The sequence below is a fragment of the Oncorhynchus clarkii genome, chromosome 9, assembly GCF_045791955.1.
Source record: "Oncorhynchus clarkii lewisi isolate Uvic-CL-2024 chromosome 9, UVic_Ocla_1.0, whole genome shotgun sequence".
NCBI lineage: Eukaryota > Metazoa > Chordata > Actinopteri > Salmoniformes > Salmonidae > Oncorhynchus > Oncorhynchus clarkii.
The window spans coordinates 64918521-64941280 of record NC_092155.1 but is presented as its reverse complement, the minus strand read 5'-3'; the positions used below and the strand labels follow the sequence as shown (position 1 = coordinate 64941280).

Genomic DNA, 22760 nt, shown 5'->3' with positions numbered 1-22760 from the left:
AGTGAGAAAGTGTTTGATAATCTGGATAATCTGACAGACAATAATTTTGCACGCCCAATTTCTGTTTTTGATTTGTTAAAAAAGTTTGAAATATCCAATAAATGTCGTTCCACTTCATGATTGTGTCCCACTTGTTGTTGATTCTTCACAAAAAAAATACAGTTTTATATCTTTATGTTTGAAGCCTGAAATGTGGCAAAAGGTTGCAAAGTTCAAGGGGGCCGAATACTTTCGCAAGGCACTGTATTTGAGACCAAACGCGCTACACCTGATCTCGCAGGTATAGCTACTGAACTGAAGGAGCAAGAATGATGACAGCAACTCTTGCAACGTTTTGCATAGACCTATTGGATATAGCCTACCTTTTAGCAGGACGATTTGCAGGCAGAGACAAATAAATGGGTAATCAATGAAAATGAAAAAGGTGCAACGCTCGCTCACCTTAGCAGCCTAACCTATGTGCGCTTTTCCTTTTCAATGATTGCATTTTTTGATTGGAGAGGTAGGCTACTGAAGTTGAAGTACCGAATTCTGACTGTGAATGTGAAAAAGATGTGTTTCTAATACAATAGGTAGGCTAATGCACACAAAGCAGAAATGAGGACTGTTTACAAATTATCTGTGCTCCTGCTGGCAGCATGAGAAACGGAGACTACGCCACAATGATCTGTGCTCCTGCTGGCAGCATGAGAAATGGAGACCATGCCACAATGATCTGTGCTCCTGCTGGCAGCATGAGAAACGCAGACCACGCCACAATGATCTGTCTGGACCTGCATGTCCTGGAGGCATCCCACGGGAATGCAGCCCTCTAGCACAGTCAGTACACAACCCTATGCTCATCATGTCTTAGCAGGATCAGTTGGTGACAGGGGTACCAGCAGGGTCAGACAGCCAGGGAAGACCAGTCTACGGAGCTCAGGTGAATTTTGCTGTATATTAACAATATCAGTGAATGATACAAAGTTCCATCTTGAATTGATGGGTAGACCTACAGTACAGCAGCTTAAGCAAAGCTACAGTCTGGGATCTGGGAATAATGGTAATTTCAATTATTGAACCATTGATTATATTCTTGGATAATATAATGTATAAATGTACACCAAGGTAATTATTTGTCATGCCTTATTTTAGGAGGATCAGATGGTGACAGGGGTCTCAGCAGGGTCAGGCAGCCAGGGAAGACCAGTCTTACGGAGGTGAGGTGAATTTTTGCAGATACAACACTACGCTCTCTGTGCAGCAAACGCTGGACAAGCCAGGTGCTATTTTCAGGCCGTCTGACAAACCTCCAAAGTTCATTTCCAAACTGTATCAAGGGTTGATAGAGGCTTTTCCCAATGACACAAAACAAGTAAAACAAAAATGTCAAGGATCATATCACCTCCACCTTACCTGTCACCCTAGACCCACTTCAATTTGCATAACGCCCCAATAGGTCCACAGACGATGCAATCGCCATCACATTGCACACTGCCGTATCCCATCTGGACAAGTAAAATACCTATGTAAGAATGTGGTTCATTGACTACAGCGCAGCATTCAACACCATAGTACCTTCCAAGCTCATCATTAAACTTGAGGACCTGGGTCTCAACCCCGCCCTGTGCAATTGGGTCCTGGACTTTGACGGGCCGCCCCCAGGTGGTGAAGGTAGGAAACAACATCTCCGCTTCACTGATCCTCAACACTGGGGCCCCACGAGAGTGCGCGCTCAGCCCCCTCCTGTACTCTCTGTTCACCCATGACCGCCTGGCCATGCACGACCACAAGAGTAGTAGGCTTGATTACCAACGACGAGAGCCTACAGGGAGGTGGTGAGGGCTCTCGGAATGTGGTGTCAGGAAAACAACCCCTCACTCATCAACAAAACAAAGGAGATGATCGTGGACTTCAGGAAACAGCAGAGCACCCCCTTATCCACATATACGGGACAGCAGTGGAGAAGGTGGAAAGCTTCAAGTTCCTCGGTGTACACATCATGGACAAACTTAAATGGTCCACTCACACAGACTGTGTGGTGAAGGCGCAATAGCACCTCTTCTACCTGAGGAGGCTGAAGAAATTTGGCTTGTCACCTAAAACCCCACAAACTTTTGGATGCACAATTGAGAGCATCCTGTCGGGCTGTATCACCGCCTGGTACGTCAACTTTACTGGCCACAACTGAAAGGCTCTCCAGAGGGTGGGGCAGTCTGCACAACGCATCACCAGGGGCAAACTACTTGCCCTCCAGGACACCTACAGCACCTGATGTCACAGGAAGGCCAAAAAGATCATCAAGGACAACAACCACCCGAGCCACTGCCTGTTCAACCCACTACCATCCAGAAGGCGAGGTCAGTACAGGTGCATCAACCTGGGACCGGGAGACTGAAGCGTTTTATAAATCTCAAGGCCATCAGACTGTTAAATAGCCACCCCTAGCACAGAGGCTGTGCCCTATATACATAGACTTTAAATCACTGGCCACTTCAATAAATTGATGACTAGTCACTTTAAACAATGCCACTTCACTTTTTTTATTTTTTTATTTCACCTTTATTTAACCAGGTAGGCTAGTTGAGAACAAGTTCTCATTTGCAACTGCGACCTAGCCAAGATAAGGCATAGCAGTGTGAACAGACAACACAGAACACACTAATGTTTACATATCTTGCATTACTCATACATTATACCATCTACTGCATCTTGCTTATGCAAGCTCTGTCATTGCCCATCCATAGATTGATACATTCTTATTTCATCCCTTTACTTAGATTTGTGTGTATTAGGTCGTTTTTGTGGAATTTTTAGATTACTTGTTAGATAATGCTGCACTGTCGGAACTAGAAGCACAAGCATTTCTCTACACTCGCAATAACATCTGCTAACCATGTGTATGTGACCAATAACATTTTATTTTAATTTGGAGGTGTAACACACAAAAGGGGTCATATTTGCATATGTTTTGGTTCTTGTGAAGGCTGGCTGAATTCTGGCAGAGTTGTTATTTTATCTCAGCATGTCTACAGACTCTCCCTTCTCTGTTTTTGTTTGCTTGGAAATGTTGATACTGGAGACTTATCTGAATAAACTGTAACTAAGCATTTATAGCAGCTAAGAAGTGCATTGTCATTAATTGGAAGGTTGGTTATCCTCCCAGTTATGTATCACTAGATTTGATTTATTACAAGACTAAGGGTATACTGGGCAACTTTCATTAGGTCTGGATGACTTATATGGATTACAGTACGACTATAGTCTATTGAAAACATGCCCACGTCAGGGGAGATACCTATTTAGGTCTGCCTTCCTGTAGGTCACCCTGGCCTTGGCCTAACACACCCGAAACCAATAAGTAATGCTTCACTAAGATCCTAAAGTTGAGTGGGGTGTGTTGGGTTGGGTCGCTGCAGGGTGGTGGACCATTAAGGACAGGATGGGGGGACCCAGCTACTGTATATTGTCTGCAAGTAAAAAGAGCTCTACAATTAGTCCTATAAGATTACATTTATATGGAGGATTTGCTGTTTGTGTGTCAATGTACAGTACCAGTCAAAGGTTTAGACACCTACTCATTCAAGGGTTTCTTAATTTTTTACTATTTTCTACATTGTCGAATCATAGAGTGTGCAAAACTGTCATCAAGGCAAAGGGTGGCTACTTTGAAGAATCTCAAATATAAACACACACTTTTTTGGTTACTACATGATTCCATATGTGTTATTTCATAGTTTTGATAGAAAAATAAATGAGTAGGTGTGTCCAAACTTTTGACTGGTACTGTACGTATTCAGACCATTTACTCAGTATTTTGTTAAAGCACATTTGGCAGCGATTACAGCCGCAAGTTTTCTTGGGTATGATACTACAAGCTTGGCACACCTGTATTTGTGGAGTTTCTCCCATTCTTCTCTGCATATCCTCTCAGGATGGTTGGCTGGAGAGCGTTGCTGCACAGCTATTTTCGGTGTCTCCAGAGATATTCAATCAGGTTCAAGTCCGGGCTCTGGCTGGGCCACTGAAGACTTGTCCCGAAGCCACACCTGTGTTGTTTTGGGTGTGTGCTTAGAGTTGTTGGAAGGTGAACATTCGCTCCAGTCTGAGGTCCTGAGTGCTCTAGAGCAGGTTCTCATCAAGGTTCTCTGTACTTTGCTTCGTTCATATTTGCCTCAATCATAACTAGTCTTCCAGTCTCCACAGCATGCTGCTGCAACCACCGTGCTTCACCGTAGGGATGGTGCCAGGTTTCCATTCAGGCCAAAGACTTCAATCTTGGTTTCATCAGACCAGAGAACCTTGTTACTTATGGTCTGAGAGTCTTCTTTCTTAAATGAGGCCACTGTGTTCTTGGGGAGCTTCAACGCTGAAGAAATGTTGTTACCCTTCCCCAGATCTGTGCCTCGAGACAATCCTGTCTCAGAGTTTTACTGACAATTCCTTCGACCTCATGGCTTGGTTTTTGCTCTGACATACACTGTCAACTGTGGGGCCTTATATAGACAGGTGTGTGCCTTTCCAAATAATGTCCAACCAATTGAATTGACCACAGGTGGACTCCAATCAGGTTGTATAAACATCAAGCATGATCAATGTAAACAGGATGCACCGGTGCTCAATTTCTAGTCTCATAGCAAAGGGTCTGAAAACATATGTAAATAAGGCGTTTGTTTATTTTTGATACATTTTAAACTATTTCTAAAAACCTGTTTTGCCTTTGTCATTATGGGATATTGTGTGTATATTGCTGAGGATGTCTTTGTATTTAGTCCATTTTAGAATAAGTCTGTAACATAACAAAATCTGGAAAAAGTCAAGGGGTCTGAATACTTTCCGAAGGCACCGTATGTGCTTGTGTTTTTTATCTTTCCTTTAGGGAATGAAAAAAAGGCAAATGTGTTGGGAGAGAGTTGAGTTATTGACTAGACTGGTCGGGGTCCGGCGTGTAGGCGGCTCGGGCTGTCAAATTTGAGAGGATTTCTTAATAAAAACAATGAAAAGTATTTTGAGAAAATACAGAGTTGTTAATTTGTTAGGCTTTTGGTTAAAGGTACAACACAATATGTATTATTTAATTACTTTTGATCTAGTTCAGTCTTGTTAATTACTTATTTAATAATCATCTCTTACCTAGCTTGATGACTGTGGGCATTTTTGCTTACTTTTCTTCTAAATAGAGACAACATATTGGATTGTGTAAAAATGCATTACATGCCCCAAAATATTCTGGGGAAGGACCACCAGACCCCTCTCCCAAAGTGTTTCTCAATGATACTTTAAGATACAAAATGTCAACATGTCAAATATATGTCAACAATCCTTCCAAAGGTCCCTTCTATGGATTCAATTTCATGAAAATCGGCAAAATGGTCGTGTTTTGTTCTAGTTTCGTGAAGAATCACCCAGAATGAGCATGTGAGCTGCTGCTGCTGCCTCTGCTGTATTTACGATACCTGCCCCCGACGCACATTACACCACCGTCAGCCTCTGAGCCTCAGCCTAGCCAGTCACAGACCTACAAGCACACACACGCTGGGCTGACCCATCAACCCCCCCCCCAGGAGCCTGTAATATAAGTTAGTCAGCTTTGTCACTGCTTCTCGTCACAGAAAAAGGAATTACCAGAACTGCATTCCCACTATTTATATGGTTCTCTCTACCCTGGTCTATCTTTCTCCGTATTCAGCTCCAATTTTTCCCTGTGTTTGACTCCTGACCTCTGTGTCACAAGGTCAGAGGACGGATTAGATGTGCTTTAAAAAGCGCTGACAGGAAAATAAGTGGGGGAGGTGTTTAGTGGTTTGTGCCTATGTAGTAAAATTAGTTCTTATCAATGGGAGGAAATGTGTGAGGAGTGTTGGAGAACTGAACTTGTTTACTTTTCAGATCATTTTTTTTTTATAAACAGTTTCTTATATGATTTCAATCTTGAAGACATGATTTTGGAATAATCTTAACCTAGGAGCTTCCCATACAAGGACATTAACCTCAATACTGTTAAAACTGCTGGTGGCTGTAATATCAGACACTACTGCCTTCTTCATCCCCATGTCTTCGCTGGGTCTACAGCGCTGTCCTGTCCACAAACATGGGCCAGTACACTGCTCTCTGTTTTGTCATTAAACCTACTATATGAGCCTCATTTAAGTCCTCAATTAACCAGCTCAGAAAAACTATTCAGGACTCCATGGTTGGAGGCACAGTTTGGGGAGGGGTCTGTTCTGTTCGGTTGGAAAGCCAAACTCATCTCTCCTCTGTCCCCTCTAATCTCACCTGTTCAAAACAAGTCGAAGTACTGGTGCCCCTCCCACCCCTCTGCCCGCCCCACCACCCCCTGTTGCCAACCTCAATTACAGCAGTCTATATTTAAAAAGAGGGAGTGGCAGTCAGGCAATTACCCTGAAGGATTAGTCTCTAGTGGCAATGCCATTGTTGGGGAGGAGAGGGGGAGTGTGTACTGTGTATAGAGGAGACCTTCCCTTGATGCCTGACCTTGGCATTAAAGCCTCCCTGACCTAGAAGCCCAGAAATTCTCATAAGGTGAGTTCAAGAGACAGACACATATCAAAACAAAAAGAGATAAAACAGAGCAAAAAAGGTACGTAGAAAGTACAGAGAGAGCGAGAAGGGTGACAAAAGGAGAAATATTGCCTAATTATTTCATCATGAATTATGTTGGAAGTTCCAGGGGTTGTTAGTTTCGTTTGTGAGTTAATTCAAATTAAAGATTTGCCTACTATTACTCATCTTATCCGCGATAATAACATGTTTTGGATTTGGTAGACAATCTAGCGAACTGTTCCTCCTAATTGAAAGCAGACAGGCCGTCACACAGACAGACAGTCATTCTTAAAGAGATCATTAGCTTCAGCCACCCTGTAGACTCCCTCCCTCAGAAATCAGTCCAAACCAACAATTATGCAGGCTTTAGTTTGGTTTACCATGAAGAAGAGCAGAGCCTTGCATGTGAGGAGGGATTTGTATTTATGTTGTTTCAACCCATCATCTCGCCACTGGGGGCCTCGTTTTAAAAGTCTTTGAAGTATGCAGTTATATTGGTTCTCCCGGACTCCCTTTCAGCCCAAGGCCATTTCCATTGGAGTGTCGGTCGGTCAGGTGCCCTCTTCCTGTTATTGTGCCGTCTGCTTCCTGTCAAAGAGACCCATGGGGCCTAGGGTTGACGTCACCATCGTCACGGGGACCTCCTTCTGGCTCTGAATACCTTCCTGACAAGACATTTACCGATCGGCACGCATCACACTACATGTTTGTTATCGTTGGATGCAAAACAAATGCCTTAGGCTTAGTTTCTATATGCCGACATACAGGGCCATCTCTTTTCTGCATTGCAATGAAATTGTATGTGACGTTGGTACACAAGTCTACTACTAATCAAGGTAAATCTCTCCAGGAAGAGCAGCAGACTAATTTCAATCTGATAACTGTCTTCATAGCTTGATTAGCTGTTATTTGAATTCTTAAGGGGTTAGAATAGTAGAACTCACAAAGTGCATTTTCAAAATTTGGTTGTGCATCAGCAGTTTTTCCTCGTTATGTCAGTCACAGATAGTCACTCAATTATCCATGTCAGCTAACATTTACATTACTAAATTGGTTTAGGGGCCAGCTATATAAACTTGTTATCATGGTCGAATTATTGGCCATGGGGCCTCAATTGATTTTGTTAGTCGGTCTCACTCATATCACATTAAAACAACAGCTAATTTTCCTCTCTGCCCCATGTTGAACTGAGTAGAATTGCATGAAATGAGTTCTAAAATGGCTAAATCTTTTTCACCACATGGCAAAATGTGTAGAATTGCCAGCAAACTTGCTTTAAAAATGCAATATTTTCTCTACATCACATAGGATGGATGTGGGTTCAGATTTTTTGTGGCCCCCACCCCCATCAAAGAGGCGGCAGGTAGCCTAGTGGTTAGCGCATTGGGCCAGTAACCGAAAGGTTGCTGGATCGAATCCCCGAGCTGACAAGATAAAAATCTGTTATTCTGCCCCTGAACAAGTCAGTTAACCCACTGTTCCAGGGTAGGCCATCATTGTAAATAAGAATGTGTTCTTAACTGACTAAAAGTTAATTCATATATATTTTTTTAATTTAAAATCAAAGTTGCCCATCCCTGACTTCTGATGTCAGAGTTCTAGTCACTTTCTAAAGAATTTCAAGAAAAACACACTTCAATAGAAACCTGACACTGTCACAGAACGAGATACAAATATTTTCAGCAGTATTCTGATGGTCCCTGGGACTACTTTGAAAACACCCCCTTCATTCACTATGACCACTTCAAAAGAGTCATGGAAAAGTACAGTATAACAAGCTCTGTGATTGGCTCATAGGTGATGATGACTGTGCAATGGAGTTCTGTGGAGTGAAAAGCTTGTTGTAGCTTGTTTCTGAGGCTGACTGTGATTCTAGGTCTGCTGCAGACTAACACTGGGACTTTACCTCAAGCATGGGGACCCACCATTTATCCCATTAGGGCTTATCTATAGGGCTCAACTTTATCACACACACCTATACAACTACTCAGTCTTCAATGAATACTTTATTAGTTGAATCAGCTGTGTAACTGCTTTGCCCTGCAGGGTAAAATGAGATTGCCCAACCCTTCTCTACACTGTCCTTTACCAAAACAGACCGCAAAGGCCTCTCCTTACAACCTCAGTCTACACAGGTATGCCTATAAATTATTATTATACTCATCCTGGATGATCCTGTACGGATGTACAAGGTCGCACTTCAGCCACTGCTTCATGATTGGCTATAGCCTCCACCAGTCTTTACCCAAATCACCCTCTGTGTACATGCCTGTGTTCATAATGTACACAACTACGATTAAGATAAGTGGATTATCATACAGTAATGCTACCTGAAGTAGTATATCCACTGGCGTGCAAAATACGAGACAGCACATTTTAAATACCTTAACTATTATTCTTGTCATTGAGGAGCTTATAGCCTGCACTTTATGAGATGAAATCACTTCATAGATAGCAAATGCTTTCCTGTCCTCAGCCAATTCAACCATACTACAGTGTCACATAAGTGAGATGTAGCCTATGACGTTTAAATACTTAAATTCTGTTACCCCAAACATTTCCATAAATCACATCCGGTAAAAAAAAGAAAATGGGATGAAATGAATGTAAAAGCTATCGTTAGCGTTATTGGTTTCCCTGTAAAGACGATTGAAGTGCCAGTCTAACAGGCATATCAAAGACCCCGCACTTAACTTTCTCTATGTACTTCACATTGAAAAACCATTAGCCTAGCAATCCCAAAGGCCAAATCCTGCTTGGGAGTCTAACATCACAGTCCCACCACAGCAGAGCCCACCCATGCCAGCAGCAGTTATTCTGGCAGAGTCCCAATTGGCACCCTATTCCCTATGTAGTGCACTACTTTTGAACGGACCCATATGGGCCGTAGTCAAAAGTAGTGCACAAAGTATCTGACTTCTCATACAGGGAAAACTTTCCTCTGGGCTCTTACACAGAAACTGAGGTCATCCTTCCTTCTCAGGAACCCCTAGGAGACTGTGCTCTCTCATTTCGACTCATTAACTTGTCTACTTAAGCTATATCGATTTTGGGGCTTGTTATATAACGGCAATACAAGCTGTGAGGAATATACGGATGACAATCAAGAGTGAGTTACTCAGACATTTTAATGCTCCAAGTGATATGAATCACCATAGCGGAGTGACCAACGGGATGGTAGAAGTATGTGTGTATTCACAAATCAACAGGCCAAGACAGCCAGGACACAGTACTCTAAGCATGTAGAATATTGGGCTACTTTCAAATGGATATGAAAGGGTTTGCACATGGGTATGCCTATACACACACACACAATGTGCCAACATACATGCAAACGCACATACACACACGTGCTTATGCCCTCACACACAGTGCTAGATAATTCCACTTCCCATTATTCAGAGTACATCTATAAATCATGCTCCAGTGTTGGCTGATACCCACGGGTCCAAGACCTTTTCAAACAGACTGTGTTCCTCATTATCCCAGATCAAAAAAAGACAACGAAAGAAGGAGAAAGGACAGGATGAACATTAAAGGGATGAGCACAGCTGCTTTAAATAGTCCTCTAATCCGTCCATGAGGCTACAGCCAGACTCTTGCCTGAAGAGAGCCAAGCAGGCCAGGGAAGCATCATTATGTACCCCAGTACGGACAGCTTAACACCTCTGTACGTGACTAACTTACCAAACCTAGAGAACTAACCCAAACTTAGAGTGAAAGCTGTACCTGGAAATAGAGGTTCAATTCCTGGGTTTCAGTCTCGCTATATATAAAACATTAAGAACACCTGCCCTTTCCATGACAGACTGACCAGTTGACAGACTGATCCAGGTAAAAGCTCTGCTCCCTAATTGATGTCACCTGTTAAATCCACTTCAATCAGTGTAGATGAAGGGGAGGAGACCTTTTAAGCCTCGAGACATGGATTGCGTACAGTATGTGTGCCATTCAGAGTGTGAATGGGCAAGACAAAAGATATAAGTGCCTTTGAATAGGATATGATCATAGGTGCCAGTTTGGTATACTCAGTGTAGATCGAAGTGTTGAATTGCTGACAGTGGCTTTTGACAATAATTATTTAAATCATAAATTCTGCTGGAAGCTGCAGGGGTTGTTTCATTAGTAAGTAGCTTTAACGCGTGGATAATATTACATCCATAGAAAACAACCTCAGAGAAGTAGTCATCAAATAGATACACAAGGGACAGGAAGAAATATGGAAACCCACCAAGTGAAACCAATACCAAGGAAACAAAACATAAAGAAGAAATTAGGGAAAAAAAATAAGAGCAAGAAAATAAAAAAGTAAATCAGCTGATTGAAACTTCTCTCCTCCTCTTCCCGTCTGCCCCACCTCTCTTCCCCTTCCTTCCATCCATCCATTCTCCCTCCCTCCAGCTGTTTGTCCTAGGTGGGGCACGTTGCCATGGGAACCCACACCTTTAGGGGCCCTGTCTGATCCTGTCCCGTAGTGACTGAGAGGGGGAGGGGTGTATATGTGAGAGACCTGTGTCCCAGAGCGAGCTCAGACTGGTCTCCTCATCTCCTTACTGTATGTAACAAGACTGCTACTGGGGCTGCTTAACAGCAGTCAGTCGGTTCAGTATTAATTTAGGGCTAAGGCCTAGCTATCGGCCTGAAAAACATTCACAAATAAAATTAAATGTTATTTTGTCATGTGCCGAATACAACAGGTGTAGCAGACCTTAACGTGAAATGCTTACAAGCCCTTAACCAAAAATGCTGTTAAGAAAATAAGAGTTTAAAAAATATTTACTAAATAAACTAAAGTAAAAGTAGTAACAATAACGAGGGGAGGTGTCACAGACCTACAACAAGGTTCAAATTATGTTCAAACCCTATGGAAACACATTAAAGCGTTATCTAAGGCTCACCTCAGTACAGGTAGTGTTGAATAATGTGATGATGACTCGACTTGTAGACAGCTATAGTAGGCACTGCCAGTACCTCAGAACAGCCTGGATTGATTCAGTGAACAGGACAGGTGACCTCAACTTCCCGCCACGCCAGCCAGGGCTCATGCTGCAACTGGAACAGACACAATGCCTGAGGATCGGAGTTACTGCAGAAGGGAACTAATCAAATACTACAGTATGCAGTGAGACCAAAAGCCAGAGCTAAAAAGACCAAGAATGCTCAAACAGAATGGAGACATAACATGAGGAAAGAGACTTCAGTGTATAGAACTGTTGCTAGAAGCAGCTCAGTTCAAACTCCTTAAAATACTCAAAAAGTTTAATGTTTCTGTTGCAAGTCAAATGGCTTCTTTGACGAGTTTATTTAAAACCACATTGGATATAATACAACGTGTATATTTAAAATGCTCTAAATCCTGTCTCGAATGCTTGTGCAATACAGGCCATTAAAGAGGAAACAAGAGAGAATAGCAAGAGATGAGGCTGCTTCACTTAGTGACCCCTGGTGTCTAAAACCAGACCTGTCACAGCCTGGAGAGAGACTGGATTCCTGGTCCTTTCTCTGCTGCTCTGTCTGCCAACTGAAGACAACATAAGCACAATCAAATCAAATTGTATTTGTCACATGCTTGGTAAACAACAGGTGTAGACTAACAGTGAAATCCTCATAGAGGATCTAGATACTTTTGCTATTCTCTCTGGATTAAAACCAAATTATGATAAGTAAATATTTTACATTTTGGACCACTAAAAAAAAAAAAGCTAATTTTACATTACCATGTAGTTTACCAGTAAAATGGTCTGAGAGATGTGGACATACTCGGTATACAAATCCCAAAAGAAAGAAATTCTCACTCCAATACGTTTTTATAGAAAGTTAGCAAAAATAGATAAGATCTTGCTACCATGGAAAGGAAAACAACTGTCTATTTGTGGAAAAATCACCCTAATTAACTCTTTAGTCATATCACAGTTTACCTATTTGCTTATGGTTTTGCCTACACCTAGTGACCTGCTTTTTAAATTATATGAACATAAAATATTCCATTTTATTTGGAACGGCAAGCCAGATAAAATTAAAAGGGCCTATTTATATAACGAATATGAATTCGGAGGGCAGAAATGATTAAATACTAAAGCATTAGACCTCTCACTAAAGGCATCAGTCATACAAAAGTTATACTTAAATCCAAACTGGTTCTCTAGTAAATTGGTACGAATGTCTCATCCTATGTTCAAGAAGGGCCTTTTCCCCTTTATTCAGATTACACCGGCCCACTTTCGATTGTTTGAAAAGGAAATAATCTCCAAAATATCTTTATTTTTTAAACAAGCCTTAGAAAGTTGGTTGCAATTTCAGTTTAATCCACCTGAAAAGACAGAACAAATAATACAACAGATAGTGGTTAAATTCAAATATACTAATTGATAAAAAAAAACTATTTTTCAAAGAAATGTTTAAATAAAGGTATAATTTTTGTGAATGATATCATAAATAGGACTGGTGGAGTTGTCACACATGCAGCTAACACAGACATATGGAAATGTCTGCTCCACCCAAAATTACAACCAATTAATTGCAGCATTACCACAAAAAGGGAAGAGGCAAGTAAAAAGTGGGAAAAGTAAGGAACTTTTATGTCGGCCCTGTATTAAAGAACATAAATGGTTAAAGAAAAGTGTCATAAATAAAAAACAAACCAATTTCATTTAAGGACCAAAAACCGACAGCTGTGCCATATAAATGGCAAAATAGTTGGGAAGAGATTTGCGATGTACCCATTCCATGGCACATGGTTTATGAATTGATACGCAAAACAACGCCGGATGCAAAACTTCAAATTTACTATACAGAATTCTTGCAACTAATAGAATGTTATACACTGCTCAAAAAATAAAGGGAACACTAAAATAACACATCCTAGATCTGAATGAATGAAATATTCATATTAAATACTTTTAATAAGAAATAAATCACACAACAATTATCAATGGAAATCAAATTTATCAACCCATGGAGGTCTGGATTTGGAGTCACACTCAAAATTAAAGTGGAAAACCACACTACAGGCTGATCCAACTTTGATGTAATGTCCTTAAAACAAGTCAAAATGAGGCTCAGTAGTGTGTGGCCTCCACGTGCCTGTATGACCTCCCGCCAACTCCTGGACAGTCTGTGGTGCAACGTGGCGTTGGTGGATGGAGCGAGACATGATGTCCCAGATGTGCTCAATTGGATTCAGGTCTGGGCTGTACAGCCCTCCAAAGAAATGCCACCCCACACCATGACTGACCCACCGCCAAACAGGTCATGCTGGAGGATGTTGCAGGCAGCAGAACGTTCTCCACGGCGTCTCCAGACTGTCACGTCTTTCACATATGCTCAGTGTGAACCTGCTTTCATCTGTGAAGAGCACAGGGCGCCAGTGGCGAATTTGCCAATCTTGGTGTTCTCTGGCAAATGCCAAACGTCCTGCACGGTGTTGGGCTGTAAGCACAACCCCCACCTGTGGATGTCGGGCCATCATACCACCCTCATGGAGTCTGTTTCTGACCGTTTGAGCAGACACATGCACATTTGTGGCCTGCTGGAGGTCATTTTGCAGGGCTCTGGCAGTGCTCCTCCTTGCACAAAGGCGGAGGTAGCGGTCCTGCTGCTGGGTTGTTGCCCTCCTACGGCCTCCTCCACATTTCCTGATGTACTGGCCTGTCTCCTGGTAGCACCTCCATGCTCTGGACACAGCAAACCTTCTTGCCACATCTCGCATTGATGTGCCATCCTGGATGAGCTGCACTACCTGAGCCACTTGTGTGGGTTGTAGACTCCGTCTCATGCTACCACTAGAGTGAAAGCACCGCCAGCATTCAAAAGTGACCGAAACATCAGCCAGGAAGCATAGGAACTGAGAAGTGGTCTGTAGTCCCCACCTGCAGAACCACTCCTTTATTGGGGGTGTCTGGCTAAATGCCTATAATTTCCACCTGTTGTCTATTCCATTTGCACAACAGCATGTGAAATTTATTGTCAGTGTTGCTTCCTAAGTGGACAGTTTGATTTCACAGAAGTGTGATTGACTTGGAGTTACATTGTGTGTATTAAGTGTTCCCTTTATTTTTTTGAGCAGTATATATATATATATATATGAGGGATTACAATCTTCCCAGCTCTGCAGATTCTGCTGTGAGGAGGCAGAGTCATTAGATAATTTATTTTGGTATATTTTGTCCATATGTAGCTCGTTTTTGGTCACAGGTCCAGGAATGGCTGAAGAATTGCAACATTTGCCTAAAACTAACACTGCAGATAGCAATACTGGGTGATTTGAAAAGCCATAGTCAATCAATCAATAATATAATCATTATTTTAGCAAAAATGTTTATTTTTAATTTACAATCTGTAGAAGCTATGAGAATATAAAAGGTTCAATTTGTTTGTGAAGCATCACAGCACAGTTGAAAAATATATGGCAAATAGAAATGCAAAATGGATAATGTTGAGAGATGGATGGGAGAGGTTGAATGGAGCTGAAGGGTGGGACTAACAGCAAGATACAACATGTAATACATATGGGGTCTGTAAAATGTATATAGGTTCAGAACTGTTGTGAAATAGCACAGTTACAAATAGAAATCAAACTGGATGGAAGGACTAAAAACAAACAAAACTATCTATTGTAAAATAGACCGTCTGTAAAATGTGTATAAATTGAAGGTAAAAGCCAAAGTGTTTATTAGTTTACTTCAATTGGGGGATCGGTGGAAGGGTTTGCTGGGAATAATAATAAAGGTATATTCTTAAAAAAGTATGTATGTCAATATAGGTATGTGTATATGTGTATATGTATGCATGCGTGTATGGATATATTTATTTACCCCAAAAGAGATATTTATAAACTGATTGTTATATACCTAATAGATACTTGTGAGGGGGGGAAAAGTGAAATGCTTACAAGTGAAGGAACAAGGCTTTGCCGTGCCATCCTCTGACAGGTACAGTTTTGTCAGCTGACTGGACAAATTAAGGGTATTCTATGGAAATCTGCCAGAAAAAGAAGAGATCAAGGCTGAGCTGTTGCTTGCAGTTGAAAACAAGCCCCCCCCCCCCCCAGTCCCCAGCCATCTTCTCAACCCTCCCCCTCCTATTCCAGTCCAATCCCCTCCCCATAACTAACAGGCCTTATCCTAATCTCTTTACATAACGTCAGCCAAGGAGACAGGTAGTGTCAGTCCGACCGGCCTCCCCTCCCCACAGGTCAACACACACATGATGTAGACACGTCACTCAGCCTCCCCCGGTGGACAGGCCAACACACACACACACACGATGTAGACATGTCACCCAGCCTCCCCCGGTACACAGGCCAACACACACACAATGTAGACACGTCACCCAGCCTCCCCCGGTGCACAGGTCAACACACACACAATGTAGACACGTCACCCAGCCTCCCCCGGTGCACAGGTCAACACACACAAGATGTAGACACTTCACCCAGCCTCCCCCGGTGCACAGGCCAACACACACACACGATGTAGACACTTCACCCAGCCTCCCCCGGTCCACAGGTCAACACACACACACGATGTAGACACGTCACCCAGCCTCCCCCGGTGCACAGGCCAACACACACACACAATGTAGACACGTCACCCAGCCTCCCCCGGTGCACAGGTCAACACACACAAGATGTAGACACTTCACCCAGCCTCCCCCGGTGCACAGGTCAACACACACACGATGTAGACACTTCACCCAGCCTCTCCCTCCCCACAGGTCAACACACACACACACGATGTAGACACTTCACCCAGCCTCTCCCTCCGCACAGGTCAACACACACACACGATGTAGACACTTCACCCAGCCTCCCCCGGTTCCCCACAGGTCAACACACACATAAATGTAGACACTTCACCCAGCCTCCCCCGGTGCACAGGTCAACACACACACACACACACTTCACCCAGCCTCCCCCGGTGCACAGGCCAACACACACACACACGATGTACACACTTCACCCAGATGTAGACACTTCACCCAGCCTCCCCCTCCCCACAGGTCAACACACACACACGATGTAGACACTTCACCCAGCCTCTCCCTCCGCACAGGTCAACACACACACACGATGTAGACACTTCACCCAGCCTCCCCCTCCCCACAGGTCAACACACACACACGATGTAGACACTTCACCCAGCCTCTCCCTCCGCACAGGTCAACACACACACACGATGTAGACACTTCACCCAGCCTCCCCTTCCCCACAGGTCAACACACACATAAATGTAGACACTTCACCCAGCCTCCCCCGGTGCACAGGTCAACACACACACACGATGTAGACACTTCACCCAGCCTCCCCCTCCCCACAGGTCAACACACACACACGATGCAGACACTTCACCCAGCCTCCCCTTCCCCACAGGTCAACACACACACACGATGTAGACACTTCACCCAGCCTTCCCTTCCCCACAGGTCAACACACACACGATGTAGACACTTCACCCAGCCTCCCCTTCCCCACAGGTCAACACACACATAAATGTAGACACTTTAACCACTGTGTACATGGCTTTTCTCTTGCTCAACTTTTACAAAACAAATCCTAAAAGGCCTTCAGAAGAAGAGCCTTGTCGCCTGTTATAACATGAGTGTGGGAAGAGAAGAGTGGTGCTTTGATCTATCAGGGAAAGGAGGGGGAGGAGGATCTGCTCAATAACATGTGAAGCTGAAGAGGCTGAGCAACCGGGAGGCTACTGCAGGTTAAGCTCTACTTGTGACTTCACTTTATTCTACTTTCTGTATAATATGCTTCTATAACTGGCCTTATCTATAACTATTATTTGTGTGTGCTGTGACGTCGTCATCCTCTATCTTTGTGCTCTTTTCCATCCCTTCTGTTATTTTCTCCTCTTTCACTCCAGTCCATCATTTACATTTTTTGTGAAAGGGAGGGGCTGCTTGCTCTCAGTCACAGATAGAGGGAAAAATACAGCTAATACAGACAGAAAGGGCTGCAGTGACGTGGACTTTTTTTTTTTGGGGGGGGGGGGGGGGGGGGAGCAACCAGGTTTGGAGACAAACACTGCTTTGGTTCATCTGGCCGCCTGGCTATAGTCCAATTTTCAGAAAGGCTTCAAAGGAAAAATTCAAATTCATTTCACAGTCTAGTGGCCAAGACACAGCCTCACATCTCGCACCCTTTTAACACCTAACAGAAGAAAAGGGGTCTCCCTGCTCCTCTCTGATCATGTTGTATGTAACAGGGGCCCCACGTCGAGGGGGTGGGGGGGGGATAAAGGACTTGGGGGGGGTCTTATGGACTCAAGCTGCACCTCATGTAGCCTTAAGAGTTCTGTCCAAAGGGACAAGCCAAATTAAATAAAGTTACACACCGAGCTCTCCTTGCCATGCATTTATTTGACCATGGTTTGGGCTATAGTGCCTTCAAACAGACCAGCCCATCCCAGGATGTGTATTACCTTCGAGGCTCGTCGACGGTCGGGGCATTCAGCGTGCTGGCACACCACCCAGTCCTCCTCCTGAACGGGCTTCTCATCTGGAACACAGCAGAGGAAAGACCATAAGAAAAACACACCTCCACATACAGTTGAAGTCGGAAGTTTACATACACTTAGGTTGGAGTCATTAAAACTCGTTTTTCAACCAAGCCACAAATATCTTGTTAACAAATTATAGTTGTGACAAGTCGGTTAGGACATCTACACTATGCATGACAAAGGTAATTTTTCCAACAATTGTTTATAGACAGATTATTTCACTTATAATTCACTATCACAATTCCAGTGGGTCAGAAGTTTACATACACTAAGTTGACTGTGCATTTAAACAGCTTGGAAAATTCCAGAAAATGACGTCATGGCTTTAGAAGCTTCTGATAGGCTAATTGACATAATTTGAGTCAATTGGAGGTGTACCTGTGGATGTATTTCAAGGCCTACCTTCAAACTCAGTGCCTCTATGCTTGACATCATGGGAAAATCAAAAGAAATCAGCCAAGACCTCAGAAAAAAATTGTAGATCTCCACAAGTCTGATTCATCCTTGGGAGCAATTTCCAAACACCTGAAGGTACCACTTTCATCTGTACAAACAATAGTATGAAAGTATAAACACCATGGGACCACGCAGCCGTCATACCGCTCAGGAAGAAGACGTGTTCCGTCTCCTAGAGATGAACGCACTTTGGTGTGAAAAGTGCAAATCAAACCAAAGTTTATATGTCACGTGCGCCGAATACAACAGGTGTAGTAGACCTTACAGTGAAATGCTTACTTACAGGCTCTAACCAATGGTGCAAAAAAGGTGTGTTTGTGTAGGTAAGTAAAGAAATAAAACAGTAAAAAGACATGTGAAAATAACAGTAACAAAGCAATATGCACACCTGTTAGTCAGGCTTATTGAGGTAGTATGTACATGTAGGTATCATTAAAGTGACTATGCATACATGATGAACAGAGTAGCAGCAGCGTAAAAGAGGGGTTGGGGTTGGGGGCGGGGGGGCACAATGCAAATAGTCCAGGTAACCATTTGGTTAGATGTTCAGGAGACTTATGGCTTGGGGGTAAAAACTGTTGAGAAGCCTTTTTATCCTAGACTTGGCACTCCGGTACCGCTTGCCATGCGGTAGTAGAGAGAACCGTCTATGACTGGGGTGGCTGGGGTCTTTGACAATTTTTAGGGCCTTCCTCTGACACCGCCTGGTGTAGAGGTCCCAGATGGCAGGCAGCTTTGCCCCAGTGATGTACTGTGCCGTACGCACTACCCTCTGTAGTGCCTTGCGGTCGGAGGCCGAGCAATTGCAGTTCCAGGCAGTGATGCAACCGGTCAGGATGCTCTCGATGTTGCAGCTGTAGAACCTTTTGAGGATCTCAGGACCCATGGCAAATCTTTTTAGTACCCTGAGGGGGAATAGGCTTTGTCGTGCCCTCTTCACGACTGTCTTGGTGTGTTTGGACCAATCTAGTTTGTTGTTGATGTGGACACCAAGGAATTTGAAGCTCTCAACCTGCTCCACTACAGCCCCGTCGATGAGAATGGGAACGTGCTAGTTGCTCCTTTTCCTGTAGTCCACATTTAACTCCTTAGTCTTGGTTACGTTATTATTCTGGCACCACCCGGCCAGGTCTCTGACCACCTCCCTATAGGCTGTCTCGTTGTTGTCGGCGATCAGGCATACCACTGTTGTGTCGTCAGCAAACTTAATGGTGGTGTTGGAGTTGTGCCTGGCCATGCAGTCGTGGATGAACAGGGAGTACAGGAGGGGACTGAGCACGCACCCCTGGAGAGCTCCAGTGTTGAGGATCAGCGTGGCAGATGTGGTGCTACCTACCCTCACCACCTGGGGGCGGCCTGTCAGGAAGTCCAGGATCCAGATGCAGAGGGAGGTGTTTAGTCCCAGGATCCTTAGCTTGGTGATGAGCTTTGAGGGTACTATGGTGTTGAACGCTGAGCTGTAGTCAATGAACAGCCTTCTCACATAGGTGTTCCTTTTGTCCAGGTGGGAAAGGGCAGTGTGGAGTGCAATAGAGATGGCATCATCTGTGGATCTGTTTGGGCAGTATGCAAATTGGAGTGGGTCTAGGGTTTCTGGGATAATGGTGTTGATGTGAGCCATTACCAGCCTTTCAAAGCACTTCATGGCTACGGACGTGAGTGCTACGGGTCTGTAGTCATTTAGGCAGGTTTCCTTCGTGTTCTTGGGCACAGGGACTATGGTGACTCAAATCAGGGACATGTTGAAAATGTCAGTGAGACACCTGCCAGTTGGTCAGCACATGCCCAGAGCACACGTCCTGGTAATCCGTCTGGCCCCGCAGCCTTGTGTATGTTGACCTGTTTAAAGATCTTACTCACTTTGGCTACAGAGAGCGTGATCACAGTCGTCCGGAACAGCTGATGCTCTCATGCATGCCTCAGTGTTGCTTGCCTCGAAATCATTCCCAGAACAACAGCAAAGGACTTTGTGAAGATGGAGGAAACAGGTAAAAAGTATCTATATCCACAGTAAAACGAGTCCTATATCGACATAACCTGAAAGGCCACTCAGCAAGGAAGAAGCCACTGCTCAAAAACCGCCATAAAAAAAGCCAGACTACAGTTTGCAACTGCAAATGGGGACAAAGATGGTACTTTTTGGACAAAATGTCCTCTGGTCTGATGAAACAAAAATAGAACTGTTTGTCCATAATGACCATCGTTATGTTTGGAGAAAAAAGGGGGAGGCTTGCAAGCCAAGGAACACCATCCCAACCATGAAGCACGGGGTGGCAGCATCATGTTGTGTGGGTGATTTGCTGCAGGAGGGACTGGTGCACTTCACAAAATAGATGGCATCATGAGGACAAATGATGTGGATATATTGAAGCAACATCAAGACATCCGTCAGAAAGTTAAAGCTTGGTCGCAAATGGGTCTTCCAAATGGACAATGACCCCAAGCATACTTCCAATGTTGTGGCATTGGAGTGACCATCACAAAGCCCTGACGGGCGGAACGGGCAGAACTGAAAAAGCATGTGCGAGCAAGGAGGCCTACAAAACCTGACTCAGTTACACCAGCTCTGTCAGGAGGAATGGGCCAAAATTCACCCAACTTATTGTGGGAAGCTTGTGGAAGGCTACCCAAAACGTTTGACCCAAGTTAAATTTAAAAGAACAGATACTAGACTAGACTACCAAATACTAATTGAGTGTATGTAAACTTCTGACCCACTGGGAATGGTGATGAAAGAAATAAAAGGGGAAATAAATCACTCTACTATTATTCTGACATTTCACATTCTTAAAATAAAGTGGTGATCCTAACGGACCTAAGACAATTTTATTTTACCAGGATTAAATGTCAGGAATTGTGAAAAACTGAGTTTAAATGTACTTGGCTATGGTGTATGTAAACTTCCGACTTCAACTGTAGGTCAAACACAGACACGCAAACTAAGTAAATGTGTCAAAACATATTGTTAACCCATCAGGCATAAGACGGAGACGGATTGACAAGAGTGTAAGAGTTTAAATGAGAGGCTGTACTGTAATAACTTTCCAGGAACCATAGATTAGCAGACCTGTCCACAAGGATGCCTGTTTCTCCTGCGCTCTTTTACTCTCCATCTTATGGATACAATCAGGATCAATTACACATAGCCTATCTAGCATACGGGTAGTTCCAGCATACATTATATGTTCAGCCTCAAAAGGCAAAAGAAAAGATTTCGGCACCTACCATCTCAGATTTTTCTGAAATAATTTCTGTAGTTAGAAACATAAGATAAGCATTCCTGTAATGTTATTTTTTTCAATTTCATTTGATCTCTGAGAAAATAAGGTAATTGATTGCACCCAAACTGGCCATTTTAATTTGATTGTGATTAATATAATAATACCCATCATCCAATTTGGACAACACTTCTTCAACAATGAGTAAGACACGAGGAATTCAAAAAAAGTTGTTAATAGCTGCCCACGGACCCCCTACACCAAGCCCACCCAATAGCTGCCCACGGACCCCCTACACCAAGCCCACCCAATAGCTGCCCACGGACCCCCTACACCAAGCCCACCCAAACAGCCAGTATACAGCATCAGTGTCCTGTTTGACAAGTAATATGAAGCTGCGGCTTGGTGTATCAAATCAAATTTCATTGGTCACATACACGTGTTAAGCGGGTGTAGGGAAATGCTTGTTTCATACTATGTAATGTATTCACTGAATATGGGGGAAGGTTATTTATTTTTTTTGCTATTGAAGTTGCCCACTAGATCCCACAACACCCTTTCACATCCATTTTGCTGGTCTCAAAATGTTTGTTAAAAATGGGTCACAACATTTTCTTTGCAACCTTGGGTAGAACACCAATAGCTTTTGCTAATGATGAAAATAAATTGGGTGGTCATCCTCACATGTCAAGCCAGTCCTCCATGAAAGCAATTCACTTTGTCCTTCTCATAAACTTCATCTGTGTCCAGGAAACGGCCTGTGTGTGTGGTCTATTCCCTTCAATAAAATGTTTGGATTAGTTAGACCATTCCTGGTGAACAAGCAAACCATTAGGCTACAGAAGTTCTAATCGTTTCAATGTTATGGTCTAATGGTCTTCAATGGTACAAGTCCCAAACACACACACTGTATAGTTTTTTACAAAGGTATTGGGTTGGGTTGATGGTAAATGTCACCAATCACACAACACAGAGATATATTTGAATACTTTTATTGAAAAACATGCCTACCATACAATGGCTTATACTTGTAATA

At 43.4% G+C, this 22760-nt stretch overlaps 1 protein-coding gene across 2 annotated transcripts in view; it reads right to left on the bottom strand.

Moving 5' to 3' along the window:
- LOC139416747 (pleckstrin homology domain-containing family G member 5-like) overlaps positions 1-22760 on the bottom strand; it is a 113267-nt gene that overhangs the window by 53615 nt on the left and 36892 nt on the right. For both annotated transcript variants that reach the window (XM_071165785.1, XM_071165784.1), the window contains exon 2: positions 17973-18049. In XM_071165785.1, coding sequence (XP_071021886.1) covers positions 17973-18049 — 77 coding nt within the window. The remainder of the gene's footprint in view (positions 1-17972; positions 18050-22760) is intronic.